This window comes from Trachurus japonicus, chromosome 13, assembly GCF_045865225.1.
Source record: "Trachurus japonicus isolate A0001 chromosome 13, Traja_1.0".
Lineage (NCBI taxonomy): Eukaryota > Metazoa > Chordata > Actinopteri > Carangiformes > Carangidae > Trachurus > Trachurus japonicus.
The window spans coordinates 41490088-41515304 of NC_140919.1; the positions used below are offsets into that span (position 1 = coordinate 41490088).

At 43.1% G+C, this 25217-nt stretch overlaps 1 protein-coding gene across 1 annotated transcript in view; it reads left to right on the top strand.

The window, feature by feature from the left end:
- Positions 1-19128, top strand: part of LOC146976669 (uncharacterized) — an 85696-nt gene extending 66568 nt beyond the window's left edge. Inside the window, exons 10-20 of the mRNA XM_085796585.1 lie at positions 323-356; positions 466-558; positions 761-862; positions 2433-2471; positions 2720-2727; positions 5150-5287; positions 5391-5516; positions 6814-8710; positions 10106-10550; positions 13169-13927; positions 14965-19128. Of these exons, the coding sequence (XP_085652711.1) occupies positions 323-356; positions 466-558; positions 761-862; positions 2433-2471; positions 2720-2727; positions 5150-5287; positions 5391-5516; positions 6814-8710; positions 10106-10550; positions 13169-13927; positions 14965-17455 (6132 nt within the window). The 3' untranslated portion in view covers positions 17456-19128. The remainder of the gene's footprint in view (positions 1-322; positions 357-465; positions 559-760; positions 863-2432; positions 2472-2719; positions 2728-5149; positions 5288-5390; positions 5517-6813; positions 8711-10105; positions 10551-13168; positions 13928-14964) is intronic.
- Positions 19129-25217: the final 6089 nt, after the last annotated feature.

The following is a 25217-nucleotide window of genomic DNA, read 5'->3' on the forward strand; positions in this document are numbered from 1 at the left end:
GAGGGAACATAGGGCTGTGGGAACATAGGGCTGTGGGAACATAGGGCTGTGGGAACATAGGGCTGTGGGAACATAGGGCTGTGGGAACATAGGGCTGTGGGAACATAGGGCTGTGGGAACATAGGGCTGTGGGAACATTGGGCTGTGGGAACATAAGGCTGTGGGAACATAGGGCTGTGGGAACATAGGGCTGTGGGAACATAAGGCTGTGGGAACATAGGGCTGTGGGAACATAAGGCTGTAGGAACATAAGGCTGAGGGAACATAAGGCTGTGGGAACATAGTAACAAAGACATTTATCTTCTGCATCTTGTTTTTCTAGGCAAGACAGGTGCTGGGTGACAACTTCTGTCAATGTAAGTTCACACATAACAGTTTGATAGTCCTCTTAATCTATGCATTTACTAAGAGTGTCTGATTTTGGTATGTGCTGATGATGGGATGGCATCACTTCCTGTGTTGCAGCGCCTCAGTTTGACCAGGACAACCTGAAGAAGTCCTCCGCCTCGCCTCGACTGGACGACATCTACAGCTACCACAGAGGCCGGCGCCAATCAGGTCAGGGTTAGTGGCTGTTTCTCTCTGTGCTGCAGTTTAGAGCCAAATGCTGTGTTTTCTGGTAGGAAATTAAGCCTTTTAATGGAAGTCCATGGAGCATCCAGGTGAAAACACACACAACAGATTTTCATTTGAAGGGCAAAGGATTGTTTGAGTGTGAAAGAGGCTCATTTGGCTTATTTTGGTCTGTCCCCCCGCCCAGAGCCTCCAGAGCTGCTAATGTACACACCTGAGAAATCCAGGAAGAGTCTGCCACTGCTGCTGGAGGGAAACCTGCCGTACCGACGGACCAGAAGACAGTCAGGTATAGACATCGGGACACCTGAGGACAGTCGATGAGACAGAAAAATCTAATTTAAATGAATAGTAGAGCTCAGGGTTTCACTTTTATAGGGAAGACAGAAATGTCCATTAACCACTGGGCCCAATTGTTCAGAAGTCATCTGATTTTGGATAATGGGTTGGATTAAATCTTGAAAATGGGTTGCACAAAACTAAAAATGGATTCTGAAATCGGATTGGAACACAAAATCCAATCTTGGTTTTAATCTGGATCAAACCTTCAGTTTGTGTTCAAAACGTTTCAGTAAGATCGGGAAAAGTTTGATCTAAAATATCTGGATTGTTCTGATCCCAGCAGTTTGGTGGATTCAAGCTGGATTTAAACATGTTCAAATAAACAACGTTTAAAATGTAGTATACACATGTATGTACCTATATTTTGCACCTGGTTTTGAAACCATTACAGTGATAAAGTATATAAAATTAACTTTTAACCCTTCAACAATGTTCCCCAACTACTGCTGATTTAAATAAAATTTGAAATTTTAATATTGAATATGAAACTTTTTTTTTTTTTATTCATTCATTTTCCATTGGTCAGATAAGGTCTGGCTGTTTAACCCTTTATTGGGCAAGTGACCACATTTGGTAACTCCTTTCTGACAAGTAAAATAAGTTATTTTAGTTTACACATTTTAATGTTTTATTAGATATTCATTCAACTTCATGACTATATATTTTTGTACATAATTGATTTACCGCTTGAAAAAAGTAACATCTTTGAAGAGTGAAGAACCATATCTGGTAACTTCACTGACCTTGATTTGGAAAATGTGAATTTTCAAGTATTTAAATGAGCATCAAAAACAGCTCAGAAAACACCCCATTTTAAAATAAATGTACTCTGTGTGAGCCCATGCTGCGGTTCTACCTGTTTTTCTACATACCTAGTTGTAGTGTGATCTGCAGTCCCATTTAACACTTGTTATCTGGATTTGGTCATCTTAAAAAGTTTAGGGTGTTTAGCTCACTGGGTTGAGCAGGTGCCCCATTTACAGAGGCTATAGTCCTTGCTGCAGACAGCCCCGGTTCGAATCCCCCAGCAGCCCTTTGCTGCATGTCATTCCCCCTCTCTACCTCCCCATCTCTGTCTCTCTAACTATCAATTAAAGGCATAAACCCCCCCCAAAAAAATTTGTATCTGGATCAGACTGATCCAAACCAATTTTGCTTTGAACAACTGTGATAAAAGTAAGACAGATTTTGTGATCCTGGATGACAAATCAAGGGATTTCAAAACCCGGATGATTTTGATCTAGATAAAACCTTTTGAACAACTGGGCCCTGAGGACAGACGCAGTCAGTGAGTCAGTGTTCAGGGTCTCACCTAACCTCCTCCAGAGGAGTAGGCTTTTACAGCCAATGTGCCACTCCTACTGTCTCGTTGTTTCTACATGCTAAAAAGCTCTTTTTCACAAGAGATACTGTATGCCAGTATTGTGTAACAACAACACTTCTGAGCGTTAAGTGTGTGTGAGGTCCTTGTTAATCCTGAGAAAACATCCTCATCAAGTTTTCCTTTTCTCTTTTAGCTCCAGCTAAAGACATCGAAGCAGCGTTTCATCCCAGCGGTGAGAATCTGAGCTAACATTAGGACTGACTCATGAGCAGCACTGGCCTGCAGCCCTGGAAGTTCAACAGGACAAACTCAGCCAGCTGTTTAGATTACACAGCAAACAACATTTTTCACATTTGTTGTGGTGTGTTTGCCAGTGAGTTAAGTGCATGTCAAATAATAACATGTCTCCCCCTCTGACACGCTCTTTCTTCTCCTCTCCCTCCACCGACTCTTTCCCACATGTCCGGGGGAATCCTGCAGCTTTGAAGGTGAGTAAAGTTAAACTGAGCTCAGGATACTAAACACACACAGTCTGCTCACTCCTCAGCAGAATGAAATCTGATGATCTTTCTGCACAGGCGACACAGGCAGTTTGTCGTCATTTCTTTTCACACAGAAAAGTCTGAGAAATTTTCACACAGTTGAGTGAGTCGTATTGGATAAACAGGATGTGACCTGAAACTAGTCTGATAAAAACAAACAAACAATTGAGTCAATAATCATGTATTCTGAATTTACGTTAGTATATTTAGTATGTTTTCTCCACTCTCTGGTGAGGGGTCCATGCCTATGTTCCCTCAGCCCTATGTTCCCTCTGGACTCTCTCTACCTATCTGGACTCTATCTCTCTGGCCTGTCAAGCCTCTACCTGGTCTTTTTACTAAACTTAACCAACTCTTTTCTTCATTGCCTAAACCCAACCAATGGTGGGACCAAAGGGCTGTGGGAACATAGGGCCTAATTTTCAGTGACAACAAAAGTTAGAAATGTGGGAACATAAGGCTGTGGGAACATAGGAATGACCCCCTCCAGTGATGGGATAACAAAGTTAATGTCAAATATCCAAATACAACATGATGTACCAACTCGAGCTGGAACCTACAACACTCTCGGGTCTCATTCATAAAACGTTGGTAAATCTGTGTGTAGATTTGCACATAAAAGCTCACGTTACTAAAACTCTACTATGGATTCATGAATCTTCATAAATGAATTCATTGTCGTGCTGTGTGTGACTGGTTCTATGTGAGCAGTTGACCACATTTGAATTTCCCTCTGGATTAATAAAGTACATCTATCTATGTATCTATCTATCTATCTATCTATCTATCTATCTATCTATCTATCTATCTATCTATGAACGGTGCGGAATCTCAGACTTGATCGTAAGCATGTGTGTACAATGATGAATGCCCACCCATTGTAAATTAACAGCACGCCCCCGGTGATCAGCAATTAGCATAGATCTCCGCCCATGAATAGCCATATAAGGAGATCCTGACCACCATATAAGGAGTTAGGTGCATCCTGCTCACCTGCGGCCATGACACAAACTAGGAAAGAGGGAGTGAGAAAAAAAAAAAGAGATCGGGGATCGAAGTCATTCTAGGTGAAGTGGAGTCCAGAAAAAATATTTAATTCTCTTCTGTTAGTGGTGGTGTGACTGGAACAGGTCAATCAAAGGTTGGAGGGAAGTAACAGATGGAGTGAATTAAGTATCATTGGTTTAAAGAACTGTTTAAGAAGTAAAGCCAGAATAGTTCGATATGAAACCTGAAAAAAAACGCAAATAACTCCAGAACTACAGCAGCCATGGGAGGAAGAGGAGGCTCTTCACAGCCTCAGCTGTAGAGGAGCATGGTTGTATCAACACATGGAGTCATAGGCAGGTTAATATTGTTACAGATGAACCAGCCGTCTGTCACAGCTCCATCCAAACCGGTGCCGACTGAACTATTGCGCAGGATGAAGTGTGCGCCCACTGAGCGTGTAGCAACGTGATATTTATGGAATAAAAGTTTTTCCGGTTTTATATCAGATTATTATCATCATTAGATGGAGCCTTGACGTGTTCGTGCGTGTCCGATCCCTAAAACGCCTCTCTCTCCAAATATTTCTGATCGTTTGTCATGTTTAAATGACGTGTTTCAAAGGCATCGTCGTATTTCGTAACATAACAGAGTAATACGAATTAAAATTGTAATTTCTAACAGTGACAAGCAATGTTTCTTTGCATTTCTACATTTACACAAGCGCTACACGCAGTCAGGAGCAGGTGTAGATTTTGTGAGTAGCTACTGTACGAAAAGATCAGCTGATTGAAGATTGATTGAAGATTGATGAATGAGGAAATCCACGTAAATTTGCGCTGCACACGTTTTACACACAAATCCGTGCTGCTCACGTTTCATGAATGAGGCCCGTGTAGAGTCATATTAAGCAGTTACAAAGTCATGCTGACTGTGGTGTGGTGCAAGGTTTTTATAGTTTTGAAATTTTCATTTGTTTTTATTTGTTTTTAGTTTTTCGATTCGCTTTTTTAAATTTCAGTTCAGTTTTAGTTGGTTCAACAAGCGATTGAGCAGTTTAAGTTTAGTTTATATTTAGTTTTTCAGGTATTAGGAGGAAAGCCTTGATTTGTAGAAGCTGAAAACGATAAAAGAATGCATGACACCAAATATGATTTACCTTTAAGACCTTTAATTTTATTCTTTAACCATCACCTGCAGCTAAATCAAAAGTAAAACTTTAGATGGTTTGCATTCAAGGGAGAAAACGACATGATTCAGTTTATTTTTTGTTAGTGTTGCATTGTTCATTGTAGTTTTTATTTAGTTTCTTATTTTTTCACTGATAGTCTTAGTTTTGGTGAACCATAATAACCCTGCTGTTTGTGGTGTTGTCTTGCAGCAGGCGGGCAGCGAGGGCGAGTTGTGCCAAGGCGACAGTTTGGGCTCGGCCGGCAGCAGCAGCACGCTGGCGTCCTCTGTCATCGAGGTGGATGCTGAACGGACCGAACTGGGCCTGCGATGTAGCCACCGGGAAGAGGTATCGAACTGCTGCCAATGCTTTAAATTCATTGTAAACAACTGCTTCTTTCAGTCTTTTCTGATATATTTGTGTTCTTTTATCTATCCATTGTAATGACCAGGAGGAAGAAGAAGAGTTGTCTCCCCTCAGCCCTCCTCCCACTCTGTCCATCACTGAGGAGATACTGGAGTTCATCAACCAGAGCCGAGCCAGAGAGGGACTCAGCTCCATTCACGCCGATGCAACGGTTCGAAAACACTCCACTGTCACGTAAACCTGTTGTCACAATAATCTCACAATAAGACAGGACAAACAGGAAACCATGACGCCTACTGTATGTCATCAGCCAGATTTGTGATAGGACACAATCATGAGCTTATTCTGTAACACTTTACCATAAGGGTCCCTTAATTAACGTTAGTTAGTACATTATTAAGCATTAATTAACTGTTTACAGATATTAACAATCATTATTATGTATTGCTAGGAAACACATTAATTAATGTAGCATATTAGTAAGCAGTTAATTAATGTTTACTACTCAAAGTTAGTTAATAAATAAGTAAATTATGTAATTAGTTGTCATTATGTATGCATTACTCAGCATTAATTAACACAAAGTTTATATATTAATGCTTAATAATGCACTAACTAACGTTAATTAAGAGACCCTTATTGTAAGGTGTTACCACTTATTCTTCTATTCAATTAATCTGCTATATTAATCTTAAAGGTAGAGTCCTGAAAAACAAAATATAGATTTACACAAAAGAAATCCTGCTTCATCATCACCTATGGCCTTCTCTTCATGTGTGGAGATGACTGGGTCTTGATATTTTGGTGTAGTCGGGATGTTTCTGGGTGGGAGTCGGTCTGTTTTTCCCAGCCAATGACAGAACAGAGTTGAAGTCAGGTTAGAGTTACAGACTCTACTTTGAATTATTAGATCAATTACAGTAGGGATAGACAGATTATTGGCACGGCCGATAATATCAGCCAATATTTGGCATTTGATATTTGGCATTTTTACAATAATCGGTATCGGCCGTTTTTCCACTGATAAACGATAAAATAAATGTATTTTAAAATGCAAAAATTAAATTTTGGCTCTGAGCCCCCGCTGAACCAAGATTAGTATAGTTTGTCTAATTATACAAACATGTACAGTATACTGTATTCAGTCTGATCTCAGGTGTGTTATTCTACATTTTGACACCAAAATTGTCCATTTTTTTTTTACTGCAAATGAATATCGGTTCTACATATCAGTTATCGTTTTCCTTGATTACTAATTATCGGTATCGGTATCGGTATTGGCCCTGTAAAAACCATATTGGTCGATCCCTAAATTACAGTATATTATACTATAAACATTCCACAAAAAAAGGACAATGAGTTGACCTGTAATTGCCTGGATATGTGTATCTCTGCCAACGTATTTATATAGTGTACTGTTAGTGCTGTATCAATGGAATGGGTCTATTTTTATTATTGATTTCAGAATTTAGTCATTTTTAAACATCATTATGTACTTTTCTTTCCAGGAGCAGGTGGATCAGTCCAAAGAGAGTCAGCCTACAACGACCCAGAGCAACTTCACCTGCCCCCTGCCCCCCGTTGTCTGCCCCTCCAGCCCAGAACAAGGAGCTGCAACACAACAGGAGCAAGGCAGAGCAGAGAAGGAGGACGACTGCCCAACGCAGAGCCAGAGCCAGAGCAGTCACTCTGACAAGGAGAATGAGACAATGACGAATGAAGTCAAAGCAGTTCCAGAAGCAACAAGTCAAGTGGAAAAGTGTTTAGAAGCAGGAGGAGAGTTACAGGAGGAAGAAGAAGAAGAAGAAGTGGTAGATAAGGAGAAAGAAGACAAGAAAAGAGTTGAGGAAGGAGAGGGACAGAGCTTCATCCTGGCTGCAACCTCAGATCTCCATCCCCCCGCCCCAGCACAGGAAGAAAGAGAGATCATCAGCAGGGAAGAGGCAAACGCTCCCTCCCCCATTTCAGAACTCCCTCATCACCCCATTCAGAGACGCCACCCGCCCACGAGAGGCTCTCACCTCACCAAACGAGACAAGAAGATCATCGAGAAGATCAGGAGCTACTATGAGGCGGCCGCCGAGGCCGAGGAGGAGGACGACGACGACATGGAGGAGGAAGCCGAACAAGGGGAGGGGGAGGCGGCAAGGAGGAGGAACAGTTTCTCCCAGATCCCATCGGGCTTGGTGAAGGAGTCGGTGTCGCGCTTTGACGTGGGTGGACACCCGGCGGGGGAAACAGACAGTGGACCGTCCAAGCACGAAGCAGCCGAGGTGTTCGATGGGGAGCAGGATCACGTGGTCGAGCCGCGCTCCCCCGCCGTGGATGTAGAGAGTGACAAACCAATCATCTCTCAGGATTTAGATCCAGAAGGCCAGAACAAGACGGCCAAAACAGTCCCTACTGAGGTGCAGGATGAGGAAACGCCAAACCAAGTGGGCGTGGATCTGGATCTGCAGTTGGACCACAGCAGAGATCCTACAGGAGAGACCGAGGGACAGGAGAACGTGTCCACAGGACCGGAGGACAGGCAGGGTGGAGACCTGGAGGAGCAAGGTGGACGCTCGGTGCAAGCAGAAGGACCATCTGTCACCAAACAGCAGTGCAGAGATGAACCGGCCAAAACCGGTGTCAGAAACCAAGGCGTGGTGAGTGATAATGAATCCAACCAGGGAGGTCCAGCAGAACCACGTGGAAGCCACAAAGAACCCTCTACACCTCCGACACCCACCGACCAGAAAACGAAGTCCACTTCTACTGCAACCAAACACAAAGACCTGATCAGGACAAACCAAGAGGCTCTTCCAAGTCAGATAAAAGTGGGCCGATGGTCCCGCCACTCCAGGATCGTCACCGCCAACCGAGTCTTATTCGAGGGCATGGGATCAGATGTCGCCGGTATCGGGTTGTTTGAGTCCAGCCCCGTGGTGGACCCTGTGGTGATAGAAAACTCCGAGCGTATTTTGAGCAAGGTGCAAACGCTGGCCCGGATGTACAGCGCCAAAGCCAGCACCATGAAGGTCCCGCTGCATCAGAAACGAGGCAGCACGGTACGGAACCAGTCGTGGGGCTCAGGCACGGGCTCGGGCAGACTGTCTGGACACTCGGCTCACACGCAAAATATAAATGAGGCAGAGGTTCAACCCCAGGCTCAAAACCAGAACCCAACGAAGCACGGGAAACAAACACAACACCAGATGGGAAGCAATCCTTCCAGCGCCCATATGGAAACCAATAGTGGAACCCAAACTTACATCAAGACCAAGGTTCAGAGCCAAACAGTCCAAACTGGGCACCAATCGCAGATCCAGACTAAAAGCCAAACATCAAGCCAGATACAGACCCATTACCAAAGTCTAAACCAGACCACGACCTGGGAGGAGCAGAGGATTCAGGAGACAGCTGGTAGGTTTGCTTTCTGTCCAACATGAACAGGTGGCTACAGCATACGGCTGACAGTCATACAGACAATACCAGTCCATTCAAACCACTTTTGAGACAGCTGTACAAAATCATTCACATATTCTGCATAATGGAGATGAACTTTTACCATCTGAGAGACGATAAAGAACTTGTAGGCATAAAACAAATAGAGGTACAAGCTCTCATTTCTCCCAACATCAATTGCTCTGCTGAACAAATCTGCTTCATATCTGCTGTCCCTGGGCACAGACAATGGTAAACAACATGAAAGCAAGGCAGGCATTTGTAAATACTTCTAAATACAATAACATCCATACATGGTACTAAAGTGAGTAGAATACCCAATTAAAATACATACAAGTTCATATCCTGTATATCATACATTCACAATACATCTGTATAGTAACACAGAATCCAAAGGTGCTTCAGCCACTTTTTAATACTAATTCTAGTGAACTGCACTCGCTGATACTAACAGGCAAGGTGTTCCACTGTACTGCGGCTTTAAAGTGATAGTTCAACGTTTTGGCAAATTGGCCCATTGCCATAATCCCTATAGTCATAGCAGTAGGTTTGTTACCTTTATTTGTCGGTGCAAGTTATTTTTAGAAGGATGGAGCAGAGCCGTGAGCTGCTCAGAGCTACGCTACGGAGGCTCATGGGATTTCTTGGTTTCCCTCATCAAACTCTGTTATTATGAGATAATAACAGAATGTTTACCTTTTAGAGGTAAATTCATGCAAAACCGCTAATGCGCGTTGCCTTCGGGGACAGTTTTTCAGCAAGCAGTCTCTGCATTTACCTCGAAAACAACTCTGATGATGAGGGAAGCCAAGAAATCCCATGAGCCTCTGTAGCGTAGCTCTGAACAGCTCGCTGCTCGGCTTGGCCGTTCTAAAAATAGCTTGCACCGACAAATAAAGGGAATGAACCTACTGCTATGACTATAGGGATTCTGGCAATGGGCCAATTTGCCAAAATGTTGAACTATCCCTTTAACTGAAAAGGCTGTCATACCAAGCAAATTTTGTTGATCAAGTTTATATATAGCAATCTCTCCTTGTGGTAGATCTTGTGCCACTTTTAAAACAATAAACACATTCTTTGAGTGGTGGTGGCGTGAGACAGTGGAGGACCTTGTAAAGTAAACAGACATTAGCCATAAATATGAAGTCAACAAATTATATTTTTGATAATGTTACAGTGATGATAATGGTTATGTTTTTTGGCACTGTACTAAGTCACTTAAAGTGGGTGTATGTATGTTTTATATGGATTGTGTGAAGCACTGCTGTCCAAGATAAATTTCCCTCAGGGGACAATAACGTTTATCCTGATCCTGATCCTGAAACCTTGTTTTTTGTTGTTCTCTTGCAGAGTTCCAGACGTCGCTGTTGCACCCTTGTGAGCCTCTTCACTTTGGTCACGTGTTTGTCAAAGAGCAGCTGACCTCAGCGTGTCACCACCAGACAAACGAGTTCACCCTCTCCAGGCCCAGGGACTTCATATCGGCCCTGACTAAGGACAGAGACTCCACTGCAGGTGACACCACCCAGACCGTCTCCCCACCGGCCGGGGAAGAAGATCCCTCCGCCGTACGAAGAGATCAGTCGTCCGGTCAGGGAGCCAGCGGTCATCTGGGCCCACAGCCTGAAGATCAGAGCTCCAGTTCATGCTGCTCGGACACGATCAGACCGCTTACTCCGACCACGACCTTTGATTGTGGGGTCACCAAACTCCAAAGCTCCACCTCGAGAAGTGAAGTCCTGAATCAAAGCAGGGAGATTCTTACCAACATTGAAGAGGGGGAAAAGAAGGAGTGGTGAGTCTTCAATATTTATAGGCGTGGGTGATGATAACATGATTGATGAAGGGGATAATTATGGAAGTTGTAGTGGCATGTTAATGTGCTTGGGTCCATTGATTCTTACTGTAAAATATGTAACAACAACAACAGGACTGGACATGCAGTTTATGCTCTTTCACGAGCTACTACCTACTAATTATGTAAAGGTGGAGCTCAGTAATGAAGACAGATATCTTCAGCTTTTACTTCCATTGACCACTAGATGGTGGTTCTGGTTTATATGTATTGAACAAAGTGTAAGAGTATGTAGAACCAAGTGCACTACTCTCACTTCAGAAAAGATCAGCTGAGTTTTGTGTTTAATGGTATGTTTCATTTCCGTTCGTTTCTTTGCAGTGGTGTTTGCCTGATGCATTTCTAGGGAATCTGCATTTAATACTGACAACTTATGACAAATATTTCTGTGCAGCCAATTTAACACCACAAACCTGGATAGTGCTGGGAGGGTGAGACTAAATCAAACCAACATGCATTATGCAAGTGTAAACCAGACCCTGAAAAATTCATGTAATTCTAACAATGAATCTCAGTCAAGGGTTACTTACTACCTCCCTGTTATGTCATAAAAGTGTGTATGTCTTCAGTGTGGAAGCAGAAGGTGACCCTATCACTATGCAACATTTACATGACTTCAGACCTGGCTTCTTATCAACATATAGTTTTGGAGCAGTTTTAAAATGAGGTATAGAAAAAATGATGAACGTATTCCATTCACTTGAATAAAAAAAAAAATCTAGTTTTTCTGAGTAATTTATTTTTTGGTCTGTTTTTCGAGGTAATTTTTTCTGTTTTTCAGAGTAATTTTCCCCCCTATTTTTCTGACTAAGTCTTCATCTTTCTTAAGGCATGTGATTAGTTACACACAGGATATGATACTCCTGTTATGTTTTTGCCAGTAAAACAGGAAAAAAGATTAGTCAGAAAAACAGGGAAAAAAATTACTCGGAAAAAATTACCTCGAAAAACAGACCAAAAAATAAATTACTCAGAAAAAACAGATTTTTTTATTCATTCAAGTGAATGCAATACGCTTCCGTACATTTTCATGGCAAATTGTAAAAATTCTCTGTTCCACCAAGATGACCTTAGAGCTGGTACTGGGCGGGTGCTAGAGCTGCTTCATGACCTGTGAACCCTCTAAGAGCTGGTTTGGTTTTCCACGGACCAGAGAGCTACAGTAGAGCTGCCTCATGATGTCACCTCATTTTCCAAACAATGCTCGATCGTTTCATTTCATAAAGTTTTGATTGTTTGACATGAGCGAGGGCGGATCGGCTGGTGGTTTATTGATGAGGAAACTGTCACTGTCAGCTGCACACCTGTCAGCAGCAAACAAGATCTTGATTTTGTAAACAGTGACATTTTGGATATAAACACCAAGTACATGAATGGCACTCACCCTAACTAATAATGATTATTGAATTAAAGGGATAGTTCACCCTAGAATGATATTTCGCTCATTATCTACTCACCCTCATGTGGACTAAGGGCTGGAAGAATTTTCAGAGTCCACCGTCCCTTCTCTGAGTTACAGGGGGTCTTGGCGTAGCAGTGCATTTCAATGCAACGGTTGCAAAGGGACACCAGAGCTCTTCGTAAAAAAACACACACAAAAAAACATCCAAATACCTCCATGCTGCTCGTATGTAATGTCCGTCTTGTGCTGAAGCCCCAAATTGCGTAATTGTCCCGAAAAAAATTAAATAAGTCCACATTCCAAGCATGTTTGTAGCATTAGCTCCTAGTGTCTGTTGTCCGGCTCTTCCGCTGCCAGCGCGCATGCGCAAGGTTCTGGCTCGTACAAATACGGCTCAGCAAAGAAATGCAGCTCGTCCTCGACATCAAAATCTTCAGCCATGGCTAAAATATGTTTTAAGAGGCCAAAATTGCACGAAAAAGTGTTGTCCCGGTGCAAGGCAGGCTATTACGGACTGCTTCTAGTCCTTCGCCGGGGTAAACAAGGAAGCGAGTCGGTCTCAGTGCGAACCTTGCGCATGCGCGCTGGCAGCGGAACCGGACAACACTTTTTCGTGCAATTTTGGCCTCTTAAAACATATTTTAGCCATGGCTGAAGATTTTGATGTCGAGGACGAGCTGCATTTCTTTGCTGAGCCGTATTTGTACGAGCCAGAACCTTGCGCATAAAACATTACAGGGTTAGACTTGGCCACATGCCATGCAGCTACTTAAAGTAAAATAATTCTATTCCAGAAATGAAGTGCATCTTAGATGGGATAAGCTGTCTTGGCAACCACCACTGCAACATGCAACAGGGTGATAAACCTCTTTCTGGTCCGATACACGACCAAAACATCTACTCCCTTCACACAGCATTTTCCAGATTAGATGAGGGGAGGAAATTTGCAACAGACATTGTGATATCTAAACAATGTCAAAAATTATTTGATGATTGATGATTTGTTTTTTTATAGCAGTATTTGAAAAGCCAGCCATAACAAAAGCATAAAAATCATAGAGTGGATGTTGCTTCATCATTATCTGTCATCATTTATATGCCACTTATATTAGTCAAATCCTTGGTGTTGTTTGACTCTCCTCCTTGTTGTCTGCAGGTCAGAGCAGAATGCTGGAAACCATGTCTCCTCCACCAGCGAAGACTCCACATCTGCAAATATCATCGACAAGCCAACACACAAATACAAGCAGGATATTCCAGCTGCACAGTGTACACAAGATAAACACATGCTAGAACGTGTGGACAACAGGGATTACTTAACCAAAGACGTTCAGGGTGCTCATCCAGAGCCTGAAGATTTGATTTGCGCAAAAAGCATGGGTGAAGATGCGTCACCTGGAGAGTGTGTTCAGAACGTAGCGTTGACGCAGAGTCGGCCTCCAACAGAAGCCCACAGCTCTGCGGCGCCGCAGCTAGAAGAGCAGGTCCACCTGGAGGAGGGAGGCTGCACCGCACCGCTGCCGTCTGGAGGGCCAACGCAAGACGAGATGCTCCGAGGCAACCAGACGAAATCACATGCAACAAAGTGTGATTTAAGTTCTTCACCTCAAACCAAGATGATTGTACAGCAGAGTTCAGCAGTGATCTTCTCTGAGGAGGAGCCGCCTTACCACAGAACCCCAAAGAACCAGCCTTTCTACTTGACCATTGACCCGTCTCAGATGGTCCTCACCTCTGAGGATCCCAAAGCAGGAGAGGGGGCAGCGCCAAATCCCACCCAGCCACGCTCTCCATCAGCACAGTCTGGAGACTGTCTACCAACGTTCACCAGCCAGAGGCCACCAGAACTACCCACGACAATGGGTAAACGGGCTCTGTCTAACGCCTGGAATGTCACCAGTCCATATGAATACAGGTATGTCTTAATCTACCACAGCTCCTTCATAGCTTGTTTAACACCAGGTACAAAAAGAACGTGCTAACAGACTCACTGGTTCTTGTAATCTGTTTAGTAGCCTGGCTGTAAACCATGACCCGGTCCTGACCTGAGATCAGTTCAGCACACACATGGTTTTCAGGTTTAGAAAGAAATTCCCTTGTCTTGACCGTTTCACATTGTTGGTTGTTTTGATAAAACTGTTAAATTAGAAGCAGAGAGCAGGCTATCAGACTGAAGTAGGACTTGTGATAATCACAAGGTTAAACCAGGCCAAGCAAATCAAGTGTGAGCCTCAGGGCCATTTACCACTGTTTAAAAACTAGACTAATGACACAGGAATGCTAAATTGGCTGATTGCAGCAGGAAATGTGCCTTCAGCCACATTCCCGGGTTGTTTATTACCGTAGGTGCATTTCAATGGTGTGTTAGGCATGGAGTAATAAACAATTATTTCAGTTAGCAATGTATTTCTTATTTCATTTTTTTTATATAATATTCACACAACTGGGCCCTCTCTGTTCAGGATGGAGAGGCGTTATAATGTTACATATGCTGTGTAGTGCACCTGGTGCAGAGGAATGGCTACATTTTACATTCCATATGCAATTTAATGAAATTACACAACACATACAGTGCAAAATTTTGGGCTCCCCTGGTCAAAATTCCTGTTAATGTGAACAGTTCAGCAAGTGGAAGATGAAATTATCTCCAGAAGGCATGAAGTTACAGATGACACATTCCCTTTACATTTTAAACATATATGTGACCTGATCCATCAATAACTACGTAGCATAACTACGTAACACGGAGGCTCCCGGTGTTGGTGACGGTCGGCTATCGGCCCACGGCTCTAGCGCTTCACTCGGACTGTATTTCCTTTCCAGGAGGCTACACAGTTGAGCCCGAGAGGAGGGGCCAAGTTTGAATGTTTTGTTTACAAACTGCAATGAACAAAACTCCAGACTCTACTTTTAAGCAATGCTCATTTGTATCTGTTTCTCTATTAAACCCAGGGAGACGGACCAGCAGGACCCAGGATCCCTCAGCAGCCCAACACCCACCTTCAGCCTCCCTTCACAGCACCGCCCGCCCACCAGACTCTCCACGGAGACAGCCAGCCTGATGGAGCAACCCAGCCACAGCCAGGGCACAGAACCCATCCCAGTGTCTTCAGCCTTCAGACCCAACCTCAGACACCGCCCCCCTTCTCCAATCAGAGCTCCTCCCGCCTCCTCTCCCTTCCTGCCGCCCCCCTCCTCTGTCCGAGCGTCTCCGTGCTCGTCGCCGTTTACCGTTGTTGCGACACCATCCCCCGCTCACTCCGCTGGCGTGAGAGCTGCACCTGCATCTTCTCCTACACCTTCTTCCGTTTCAGGGAGGTCTTCGTCGATAAGAACAGATGCTCCCTCCTCCCCTGCATCATCTCCTTCCCTCACTTCATCCTCCGCCTTCACAAGATCCTTAGCCGCCTCCTGTATCAGCCAGTCCATCAGTCAGAGTATGGCAAAGAAAGGCGCTTCCCGGCAACAACAACCCTCAAACATAAACACAACAAATCAATGCTCCTCCTCTGCCCCTCCCACTCCTTCTCTTCCCTCATCTCACCTACGACGGCGTTCCCCTTCTCCTAAACTTCTTCCTAGTCAGCAAAGTCCCAGCTCACCTGCTTACGGCCAGCTGGGGTACGCCAAAGATGGGCAACAGCATCCAAAGTATCCGCCATCATCTCTTTTGTCCTCTTGTCCTTCCCCATCCCTCACCCAGTCGCTCCCTCCCCCTCTTTTGCACCGCTCACCCTCCCCATCCATGAGTCTAGCCCACCATCAACCTGCCCACTCTGCTTCCTCCCGTCCTTCATTCCATCACTCCCAGCAGAATTCAAACAACAACAACAACAACAACAACATAGCGGTCAGCACTGGGGGCAACAGCAGCAGTTGTAGCATCAAGGGCGCTGTCAGTAACGGGGCTTGGTCAGGAAGTCCTCAGAAAACACAGCTAGCTAATGGTTGTGCTAATGCTACAGTAATGCAACAAGCCCACGATCCGCTCAGGTCAGGGTCACACAACCGCGTGGCTCGCCCTTTTTCCGCGTCCGAACCCAACTCGCGCGTTCAGTCCCCGACCCTCTCCCCGACACCCACTTCGTTCGCCCGCCTCTGCTCTCCACCTCCTCAACATAAGTTCTCCTCCCCCTTTGCAAACAAGCCACCCAACCCCCGGACCACACGGGCCGGAGGCGCAAGTTCCCATAATCCACTAGGCCTAACTTTGGAGCTGCCCAGGGCCTCTTCATCAAGTTCCGCATTTGTGCAGTCGCCATCATCATGTCTGAGCCCTCATATCCTCTCCCCTCCTCCCATCGGTGTATCGGTGAACGTTTGGACCAATAACGTTGCAGCACCTCAACCTAGAATCCCCCGATTACCTTCTTCCTCTCCCACATCTCCTTATTCTACCAACTTAGGCTCAACAACCTTTGCCTCTTCCTCATCTACTTCAGTCTCGCTGCACAGTTCTAGAGCATCCTCCCCATCTGGACCTCCTGCAGCCCAAACATACCATAGGTCCTTCTCCTCCAACTTGGCAGACAGATCCCCCAGTCCACGGAGCAACGCCGGTGGACTTCGCCGATCCTGGGCGGAAAGCAGCCACAGTTCCCTCGGTTTCAGTGGAATTGGTCGAGGGTCTTTTGACAGGCACGAGTCCTGTCCGACCAGTCCGAGGAGCGGATGGTCTTCAAACATCACCTCACCATCCTGCCTCAGCCCCCGAGGGCTTCAGTCCCCGCTCTCACCTAACCGGCTGACCACAGGGAAGGGCACCCTCGGTGGGCAGCATTTCACCAGCGTGCCCTGGCCGGATGTCCGAGAGCTTTCAAACAAGTACAAAGCGCCTGACAACTTCGATACAAGCGGAAATTCCACGATCATTGCCTCCTCTCCCTCTCCTTTCTCCTCACTCCCTCAGTCCTTCCTCTCCTCTCCAAGTCCATCAGAGAGTCAGACCGACTGGGGAGACCCAGAGCTAGAAGAGGGAAGCTGTCGCAGCCAGCTCATCTGTGCCTATGTCGCCCACCCCTTTCATGAGCAAAACCTCTCCTCCTCATGTCTGTCCCTGTCCTCCTCAGGCGCAGCCTCCCCTCCAACTAACTACCCATTCCAAGTAAAACCACAACCTCAGGTCCAAATCACCAACAGAACACTTCCTGTACCTTCCATACACTCCCCGGTGCCCTCAAATTCATCCCCCCTACCGTTTCTCCATTCATCTCCTACTAAAACAGGAAACCAGAAGACCAGTTATGCCACCACAGTCAACCTGCAGATAGCAGGAAGTGGCCGAATAACCTCCTTCAGTACCGCCCAAGTTAGCCTTACCCAAACCCTGCAAGGTGGAGCAGGAGGTGGAGGGCCGGCACCGGGGCAGATGGTGAGGAGAGTGAGCATCAACGGACTTTCACACATTCCCGCCCCTCTTCCTCAGAACTGTAACAGGCTTTGAGAGATAAAGAAAACTCACCTTTCGTGGTCTTACTAAACAAGAAGGGCCATAAGATAGGATGAAAATGTAAAAAAAAAAAAAAGGCATTAGAAAAAGTGTGCACTTTGTTTTGTGCGGGGGAAGTAACAGAAGATTGAGTGATAGTTTGAGTCAGTGGTCCAGACCTTGTTGGACTTGACCTATGAACCGTTTCTGCCATCATGTTGAAAATGATCTTTCTGACAGAGCAACATGTGGGGTCCTTTGACTTGGGAGTTCACTTCTTAAGGACAGAATGAGTGTTAACTCAGTGTGGCACAAGTTTCAGGACACAGTGTGAAGGGTATGTCGTATTGAACATGATGACCTTTCAAGAACGGAAATTCTACCTGCACATGGCTTGTATATCGTAACCCTGGGCCAATGACTTTGAATGAATACCAATGGAATTGCTTTAAAAAAAAATCCTGATATTGTAAAAAAAAAAAAAAGAAAAACGAAAAAAAAAGAAAGTGTTTTCAGTATTCAGCTCTGAGATTGCAGGCTGAGCAGCTGGGGTGCTGAACTCTGGATTGGATAACTGGTGAAAAGGTTGGACCAGTCTGTTAGTCACTTAGTAACATTCAGAGAGGGAGTTAATCCTGTTAATAATGTTGAAGGTCCATTGTTCACTTTGCTGTATCCAATCATAGTTATTTCATGTTTCTGTTTGGGTTTTTTTCCACACACAAATATATTCTGTTGAACAAACATCAGTGTCTGGCCATCTGAAGTGAGTGGTTAGGATGGGTAATAACTGTGGTTATTATTAATTAAACTGTTTAACATTTTTAACCATTTTTATTATTCTTTTTTATTTTATTGTTTTATTTATGAAGTAAGTTTTATTCTCTTTGGCACTTAATATCCTTAAAGTAATGTTGGTATTTTGCACAGTGTCCTCACATCTTGGGTGCATGCCTATGAGTGTGTGCGTGTGTGTGTGTGCGCGTGCGTGTATGTGTGTGTATTTGAAATGACGTGTCTTGAAAGTTCTCCTTTAACTTCAGACCAAGCTGATATCTGTGTTTTTTTTACACTTCCTCCTGTTGTCAGCACTCTTCAGAAACCTTGTATCTTCACTTAGTTTTGCTCCATGAACTTCGTATAAACTCAAACACTGCTCAAGCCCTGTGTCAAAACTATCTCAGGCGGTTATTGAACATAATTCATGCTGAACGCCTGTTGATGTAGGTTTGTATGCCTCAGTACTTCTGACTGTTAGACCGCAGGAGTAATATCTCATATATTATTTTCAATGATGTCTCGAAGCCATTTATAAACTTTACATCTCGATAGTGAAATAATCACAACGTTGTTATTGTAGAAGTTAGTGTCTGTCATCATAGTTACAGTAGTAAAAACAAATTTACTCAGTTTGGAACAGGAAATAAATAGTGGCCGACAGGTTCCTACATGGACCTAGTGGCTTTATAACAACATTGCATCATCAAAAGTAACATTGACATTTTAAACATCTATGACACAGGTGAAGTGCAGGTCACTTGGTGAGATGTGAGGTTTCTGCTGAGTGCAGGGAACACGGGGAAAACCTGTTGTTTTCGGGACCTGGTGAAAAGGAAAATATTAAGTAAATCTTTATTCAGTAATATGATCAGTGAAATGTACAAAAAAATAAAGGTGTGTTGTGTAAAACCAAAACCAAGAGGCTCGGCTTTTGATTGACAGGTCACGCTAACGTGTGCTAAACGGTTTGTTCCGTGTTGACACCTGACAGAGATGAGGCGAACATCTGAAGAAATATTATTGAAGTTACAGAGTCACAAAGGTTGTCTGTATTTTAGACTGATCAACCAAACTTCCCAGACAGACAGACAGTGTGTGTTACCATATTGGTTTGATTGGAACATACAGTTTGACAGTTTACTTGTCTGCTTGTCCAGAAGTGTGTTCATAGATTATCAGTCAGGTTCAGTCACTTTCCTATAGGACCCAAATGCAGAGACAAAACACACTGAGAGCTTGAGGTAAAAAGAAAAATGATCATACTCAGGTACAAGCACAAACTCTTCTTCTCCGACTATACTCGAGTTAATTAAGAATGAGAACTGCTCCATGCTCTAGCTCCACCGCTAATGTGAATCTCACTGAGGCCAGACACCGTGGCTCTCCCTGACAGATTCCAGTTTCTCCAGTTCCCTGTTATCTGGAACTTCACACCCAGTCATCCAAAGTTACCTGCAGCTGGCCTGGTAAATGTTGTTGTGAAATTATGCTTTTCTGCAGTGGTTGATTCTTCAGTGACGTGATGAGTCCAAGATCTTCCAAGTCCAAGTTCAGTGCACTTTAATACGAGCTCGGGTTCATCACCGGCATGCAGTGAAGTCAACATGTAGAGATAGAGGATCTACACAGGAAACATCTAAGATTAGACTTTTCCAGACGCAGTGGAACATTACTCATCAATGTAGAGAATGCGTAACGTGACCTTTTGAACTTCCTTCATCCATACACCCATCTGGGCTATGAAAAACACTGTAACAATTTGTCATGATTTTATGACTAACATCTGGCTGGACAGACTCACAGAGACCTGGGTCCAGGGCGGCGGTATTGCTGTCATTCATATAGGAATGATTTAAATTCCTTAGATTTTTTTTTATTGAATGGACCAGAGCCGATGCTTTGTATATTTGATTCATTGATAAAACCGTTACACTTAGGAGCTCTGTATTAAACATGACAAAGTTCTCATTCTTAGATCGTATTGGGTTTTTTAATTCAGTTTGGATGGTTAAAGGTGCTAGATCAGGCCTCACCGGGGGATTTCCTCCTACACATCCTAACCCTTATGATAGATATGTTTCGGATGTGGTGGCACTGACTTTTCCAGTTGGAATGTCAGAGACTCCCATAGCACCAAATCTTAATTTTAGATGACTGACTCCTGAGGGATTCTACTCCTCCTAATAGGGTTAGCCTTGAGGAATTCCTGAGTCATTTTGTGGAGAAGGTGGAAACATTAGAGCTCTTGTTGTGGCTGACTAATGTGTCATACCTGTCAGTCAGCCTCAGAAACAGTTAACCTCAACAATCACAGGTAAATCTTGGAAATCCTATGTTTATCTACAGTAAGGTGTTGATGATTGACATTACAATCATGAATAATATACTGGGATACTGGTAACTTTCAGTCTGGCTTTAAAGCAATGTATAGTACTGACAGCTTTAGTTGGTTGTGTCCACTTGAGGTATCAGCTTCGTCCTCGTCCTACTCAAACTCACTGCTGTGTGCGATACAGTAGACTCAAAGGGTGCACCCTTACGTATCTTCAGTCCTATCTGGCTAACAGGACTTTGTTGGTAGCTGTTGAGAACTCAAATTCTTCTGTATCCTAGTTTACACAGGGTGTTCCACAAGGATAAATTCTGGGTCCACTCTTTCTTTCACTCTATTTCCCATGGGACACAATCATCAGGGAGCATCAGGTGCAGTAACATTGAGCTGATGACACACGGTTGTAGTATGTCCCATTGTAGTCCACAATTCCTGGCAGCTGGTATTTTTAGCTGGACTTTCCAAAACTTCAGAATAAATGATGCTTGCATCACTTGGTTCTTCCAGTTACAGTATTAGTCATCAGTCAAAATGTTTTCATGCACTGTAGGCTCAATTTTTCAAATATCCAAAAGCCAGGTGATAACTTTGTGGAGGATGCTCTGACAAGGCAGCATAGCAAATTTGACCTCATATCATCATTTACGCAGGATTTAACCATACAAAAGTTTCTAATATATTGGGGCGACATTTTGGTGAAAGTTGCAAAACTGTAGCATGCACGGTTGGTTTGTTGGGAATTTTCAAAGTTGTAAAATTTAGACACTTATTGTGAGTAGAGTGGTTAGACTTCAGTTTAATGTTCACTGGGTCGTAACCGAACAATAACCAAGGCGCACTGTTTTTCTTAAGTTAAAAAGCCTTTACAGTAATTCACTGGCTTAACGCCTACACTTTTCACCAGATATCAGGGTCATTTTTTGGTTATGACCCAGTGAACACTAAACTGAGGACAAGTCTAACCACTGTTTTTGATCTTAATCTTAAACCTTGCTACATTGGGTTACCATTACTTGCCATTACTTTTCATGTAGATTTTGTTATTAACTTTATAAGCATTATATGATTTAGCCCAAGCTATACTGAAGAACTTTTAACCCCTTATGATTACGGCCGCCGGCTCAGATCAGCAGGCAGTTTGAAGAGGCTATTGTACGGTGGCCCTGGGGTGCAAATCACAACAGCAAATCAGAAAACACAACACAAAAGAGAAAACACAACGACAAATTACTAAACACAACAACAAGACAGAAAACACGACGGCAAAATATAAAACACAGCAATTTGTCATTGTGTTTTCTCTTTTTGTGTTGTGTTTTCTCTTTTGCTGTTGTGTTTTCTGATTTGCCGTTGTGTTTTCTCTTTTTGTGTTGTGTTTTCTCTTTTGCTGTTGCGCCTCAGGGCCACCGTACTGTTGTGAGTTTGCAGTCCAAGCCCACTCTGGAACAATTTACCTCCTGAGATTTGCTGATTCTGTTACTGTTTCTAAATTTAAGCTTAAAACTCTCTTTTTTATGAGAACTTTTATTTCTGCTTGACTTGGTGTTGTATAAGGATCGATATTATTAGAACAGAGGGTTAGAATGGAGTAAGGTGTTGACCAAGCACTGCCTAGCAGATACATACACAAAGGTGAGAAGAGAAGCACACACACACACATACACACCTACACACACACACACCATTACAGTTTCACTTTTGTCTTTACATAGACTTTGGCCCGGCTCTCCCATTACACACACATCACTGATGTGCTGTTCTTCTCCAGGTAAGAGCTTTAATCACCTTCATTTTTTCAGGTTTGTTTAAAACTCTATCTGCGTTCTCACACATATGTGTAAAATGTACAGATTCATTAGCACACATGCGGATGACATAAAGGCATTTGAAAGGTTTATTGAGAGAATCAATCTGTAGTCATGCTGTCGTTAGCTAAGTGAGCTAACACCTGCATGCTAACACACTGGCAGAAGTGTAGCCTCCAACCTTTGTCATTGAAATATATTCTGTAAGAATTATTCACATTCATTCATTCACGGTCCCAGTTTGATGAAGCACCACCAAGTCAAAATTATAATTTGTGCAGTTCTTTGGTGTATGATCAAACTTGTGAGAATAAGCACGCAGCATGTTAATCCATTCTAAGCAAGTTAGCACAAAACTCATAGTTTTAGAAGGTTCCTTTCAGGGCCGGCCCTAGGATGTTGGTGGCCCCCTAAACAAGGTTTTTGTTTGTGGCCCTGCACTCTAAGCTCTAAACACCAAATCACTGGTTAAAACTGAATACAGACGTGTTTATGTCCTCTGAGGTTTGAGGCCATTTTCTCAACTTTTACATATTTTCTTAAATGTATCTTTTTAAGATACTTACAGATGTAACAATACTCAAGTGTTTTATGTCTAAATATTAGAACCTCCGCTGTAAGCACACTGAGGCCAGTTTGTCCTACAACACTGTAGAAAGAAATAATTTAGGACAAATGCTGGAAATTTGAGGTCTGCTTTTTGAAAAATGTCCAATCCCTTGTGAAAACACTCCTTCAGTCATGAGAATGAACTGTTTTGGTGCTTGAAATAGGATATGAATACAGTAATAGATAAGTGTAGAAAACAAGTCTAAAATGACATTTTGTAAGACTGTTTTTTGAGCACAAATGTTGTCATTCGGCCGTTCTATTTTCACCAAATGTCTCAAATGTGAGATAAAAGAAGCTGAATATTGACTATTGAACCCCGGTACCTTTCTGATCATGTGGCCCCCCACCTAACGGCTGTGGCCCTAAACAACCACATAGAGTGTTTATGCCAGCGGCCGGCCCTGGTCCCTTTTATAATATGCTACTGTGTTTTATTTTAAGTGTTGATCCTAAAATAAGATAGATAAGATAAGAATGACTGAATTAATTCCCAAGGGGAAATTCATTTGTCTGCCAGCTCATCAGCATTTGCAGAAGAATTCGTGTTACGAAGTGGAGTTGTTCTGAATAACCTCTACCATCTTCAGTGTGCATCGCTCCACCGTGGTGTTGGTTGTGTGGGTGATTTCCAGTGCCAGAATGATCCTGGCAGCTGATGCTGTCCCAGTCATGACAACTGATTGTGGGCTTTTTGCCAGGGTCGGCGTTTGTGTTTTATCCGCCAAAAGCTGTAAACCAGTTAAGTATTTCCTGCCTGAGACTCTATTTAAAAACCTTCTGCCAGAATGATTTGACCAGGGGGCATTCCCACACGAGATGAAAAAAGGTGCCAATATCTTTATCTCTATCTCATGTATTGTTATTCATTAATCCAATTTTGAAAAGCCTATTTGGTGTCCAGTACTGGTGCAGAATTGAAATGAAATGAATGAATGAATGAAATGAATTTCCCTCTAGTTTCCCTGATGTGTTTACCATTGTTAGCCACGACAGAGCCAGCTTTTTAAAATGCATTTGTCCAGTCATCTATGTGTTGGATGTTTTTTTTATTAGTTTATTTGAAACGGGACTCCACATATTCATGAACATACAAAAACAATTATTTGATGTAAATATGCCAGATTTAGCTAGAGAGCTAATTTCCAACCATATAGTCCCATGGTCCACAAAGAAATAAAATTACATTTAGACAAAGACAAAATGTTTAGATAGATAGATAGATAGATAGATAGATAGATAGATAGATAGATAGATAGATAGATAGATAGATAGATAGATAGAAAGATAGATAGATAGATAGATAGATAGATAGATAGATAGATAGATAGATAGATAGATAGATAGATAGATAGATAGATAGATAGATAGATAGATAGATAGATAGATAGATAGATCTGAGCGTCTCACTGATTTTCCAGGTGTACACTTAAGGTATTTGACTCCAGTCACTGAAAGGTTTTATTAAATCCCTAAATTCAGATTCCTGTCCATTCCTGATTCTAATGTGTCTTCAAACCCGGACTGGGCTGGAGATGAAGTTCAATATTTTGCCTCTTTAACAATATTTTACAGTAATACACCAATATAAAATAAACTAGGGTCTTCAAATCAAGCTGAGAGTTAAAGTTCGATGCAGTGGAGTTTTATTCACATTGCAGTGAATAAAACCCTCAGGGCCCTATACCAGACAACACAGCATGACTGACTTCATTCTCCTTAACCGTGCCATTTACTTTTGACATCAAACATTGGACTTTGACATATTTTATTACATTAATTTATTTGCATATAGCCTACTGGCAAACTGTGTGGGTCCTTCTTATCTCTGCTCTTCCGCACAAACCTCCTCTACCTGGGGCTGATATGATGATGATTCATGGCATAAGCGCCCCTTTTGTGACCGGCCAGCAAAGAACGGGGCTGAACAGCCTCTTTCTGAGGGATAGAGGGGCCATGCACTCACATCTAAATCTGGGTTGTATGCTGGAAGTTCATTAAGAGTAATGGGAGTTCAAATTAAGGCCAGTCAAATGTCAGAAAGATATATCATAAATGAAATACACACTTTATAGATAGATATCACGTGACGTCACACAGCGTTCGCAGCCGGTCACAGCGCCATCTTGGGTACCGACTTCCAAAGGCAGTCTATGGGCTGTGACCTAATACATCCATGGCTGTGACATCAAATCTCACAAAAATAGTGGATAAACCTTTTTTTTATTACATGGCTCTATTGAATGTCGTA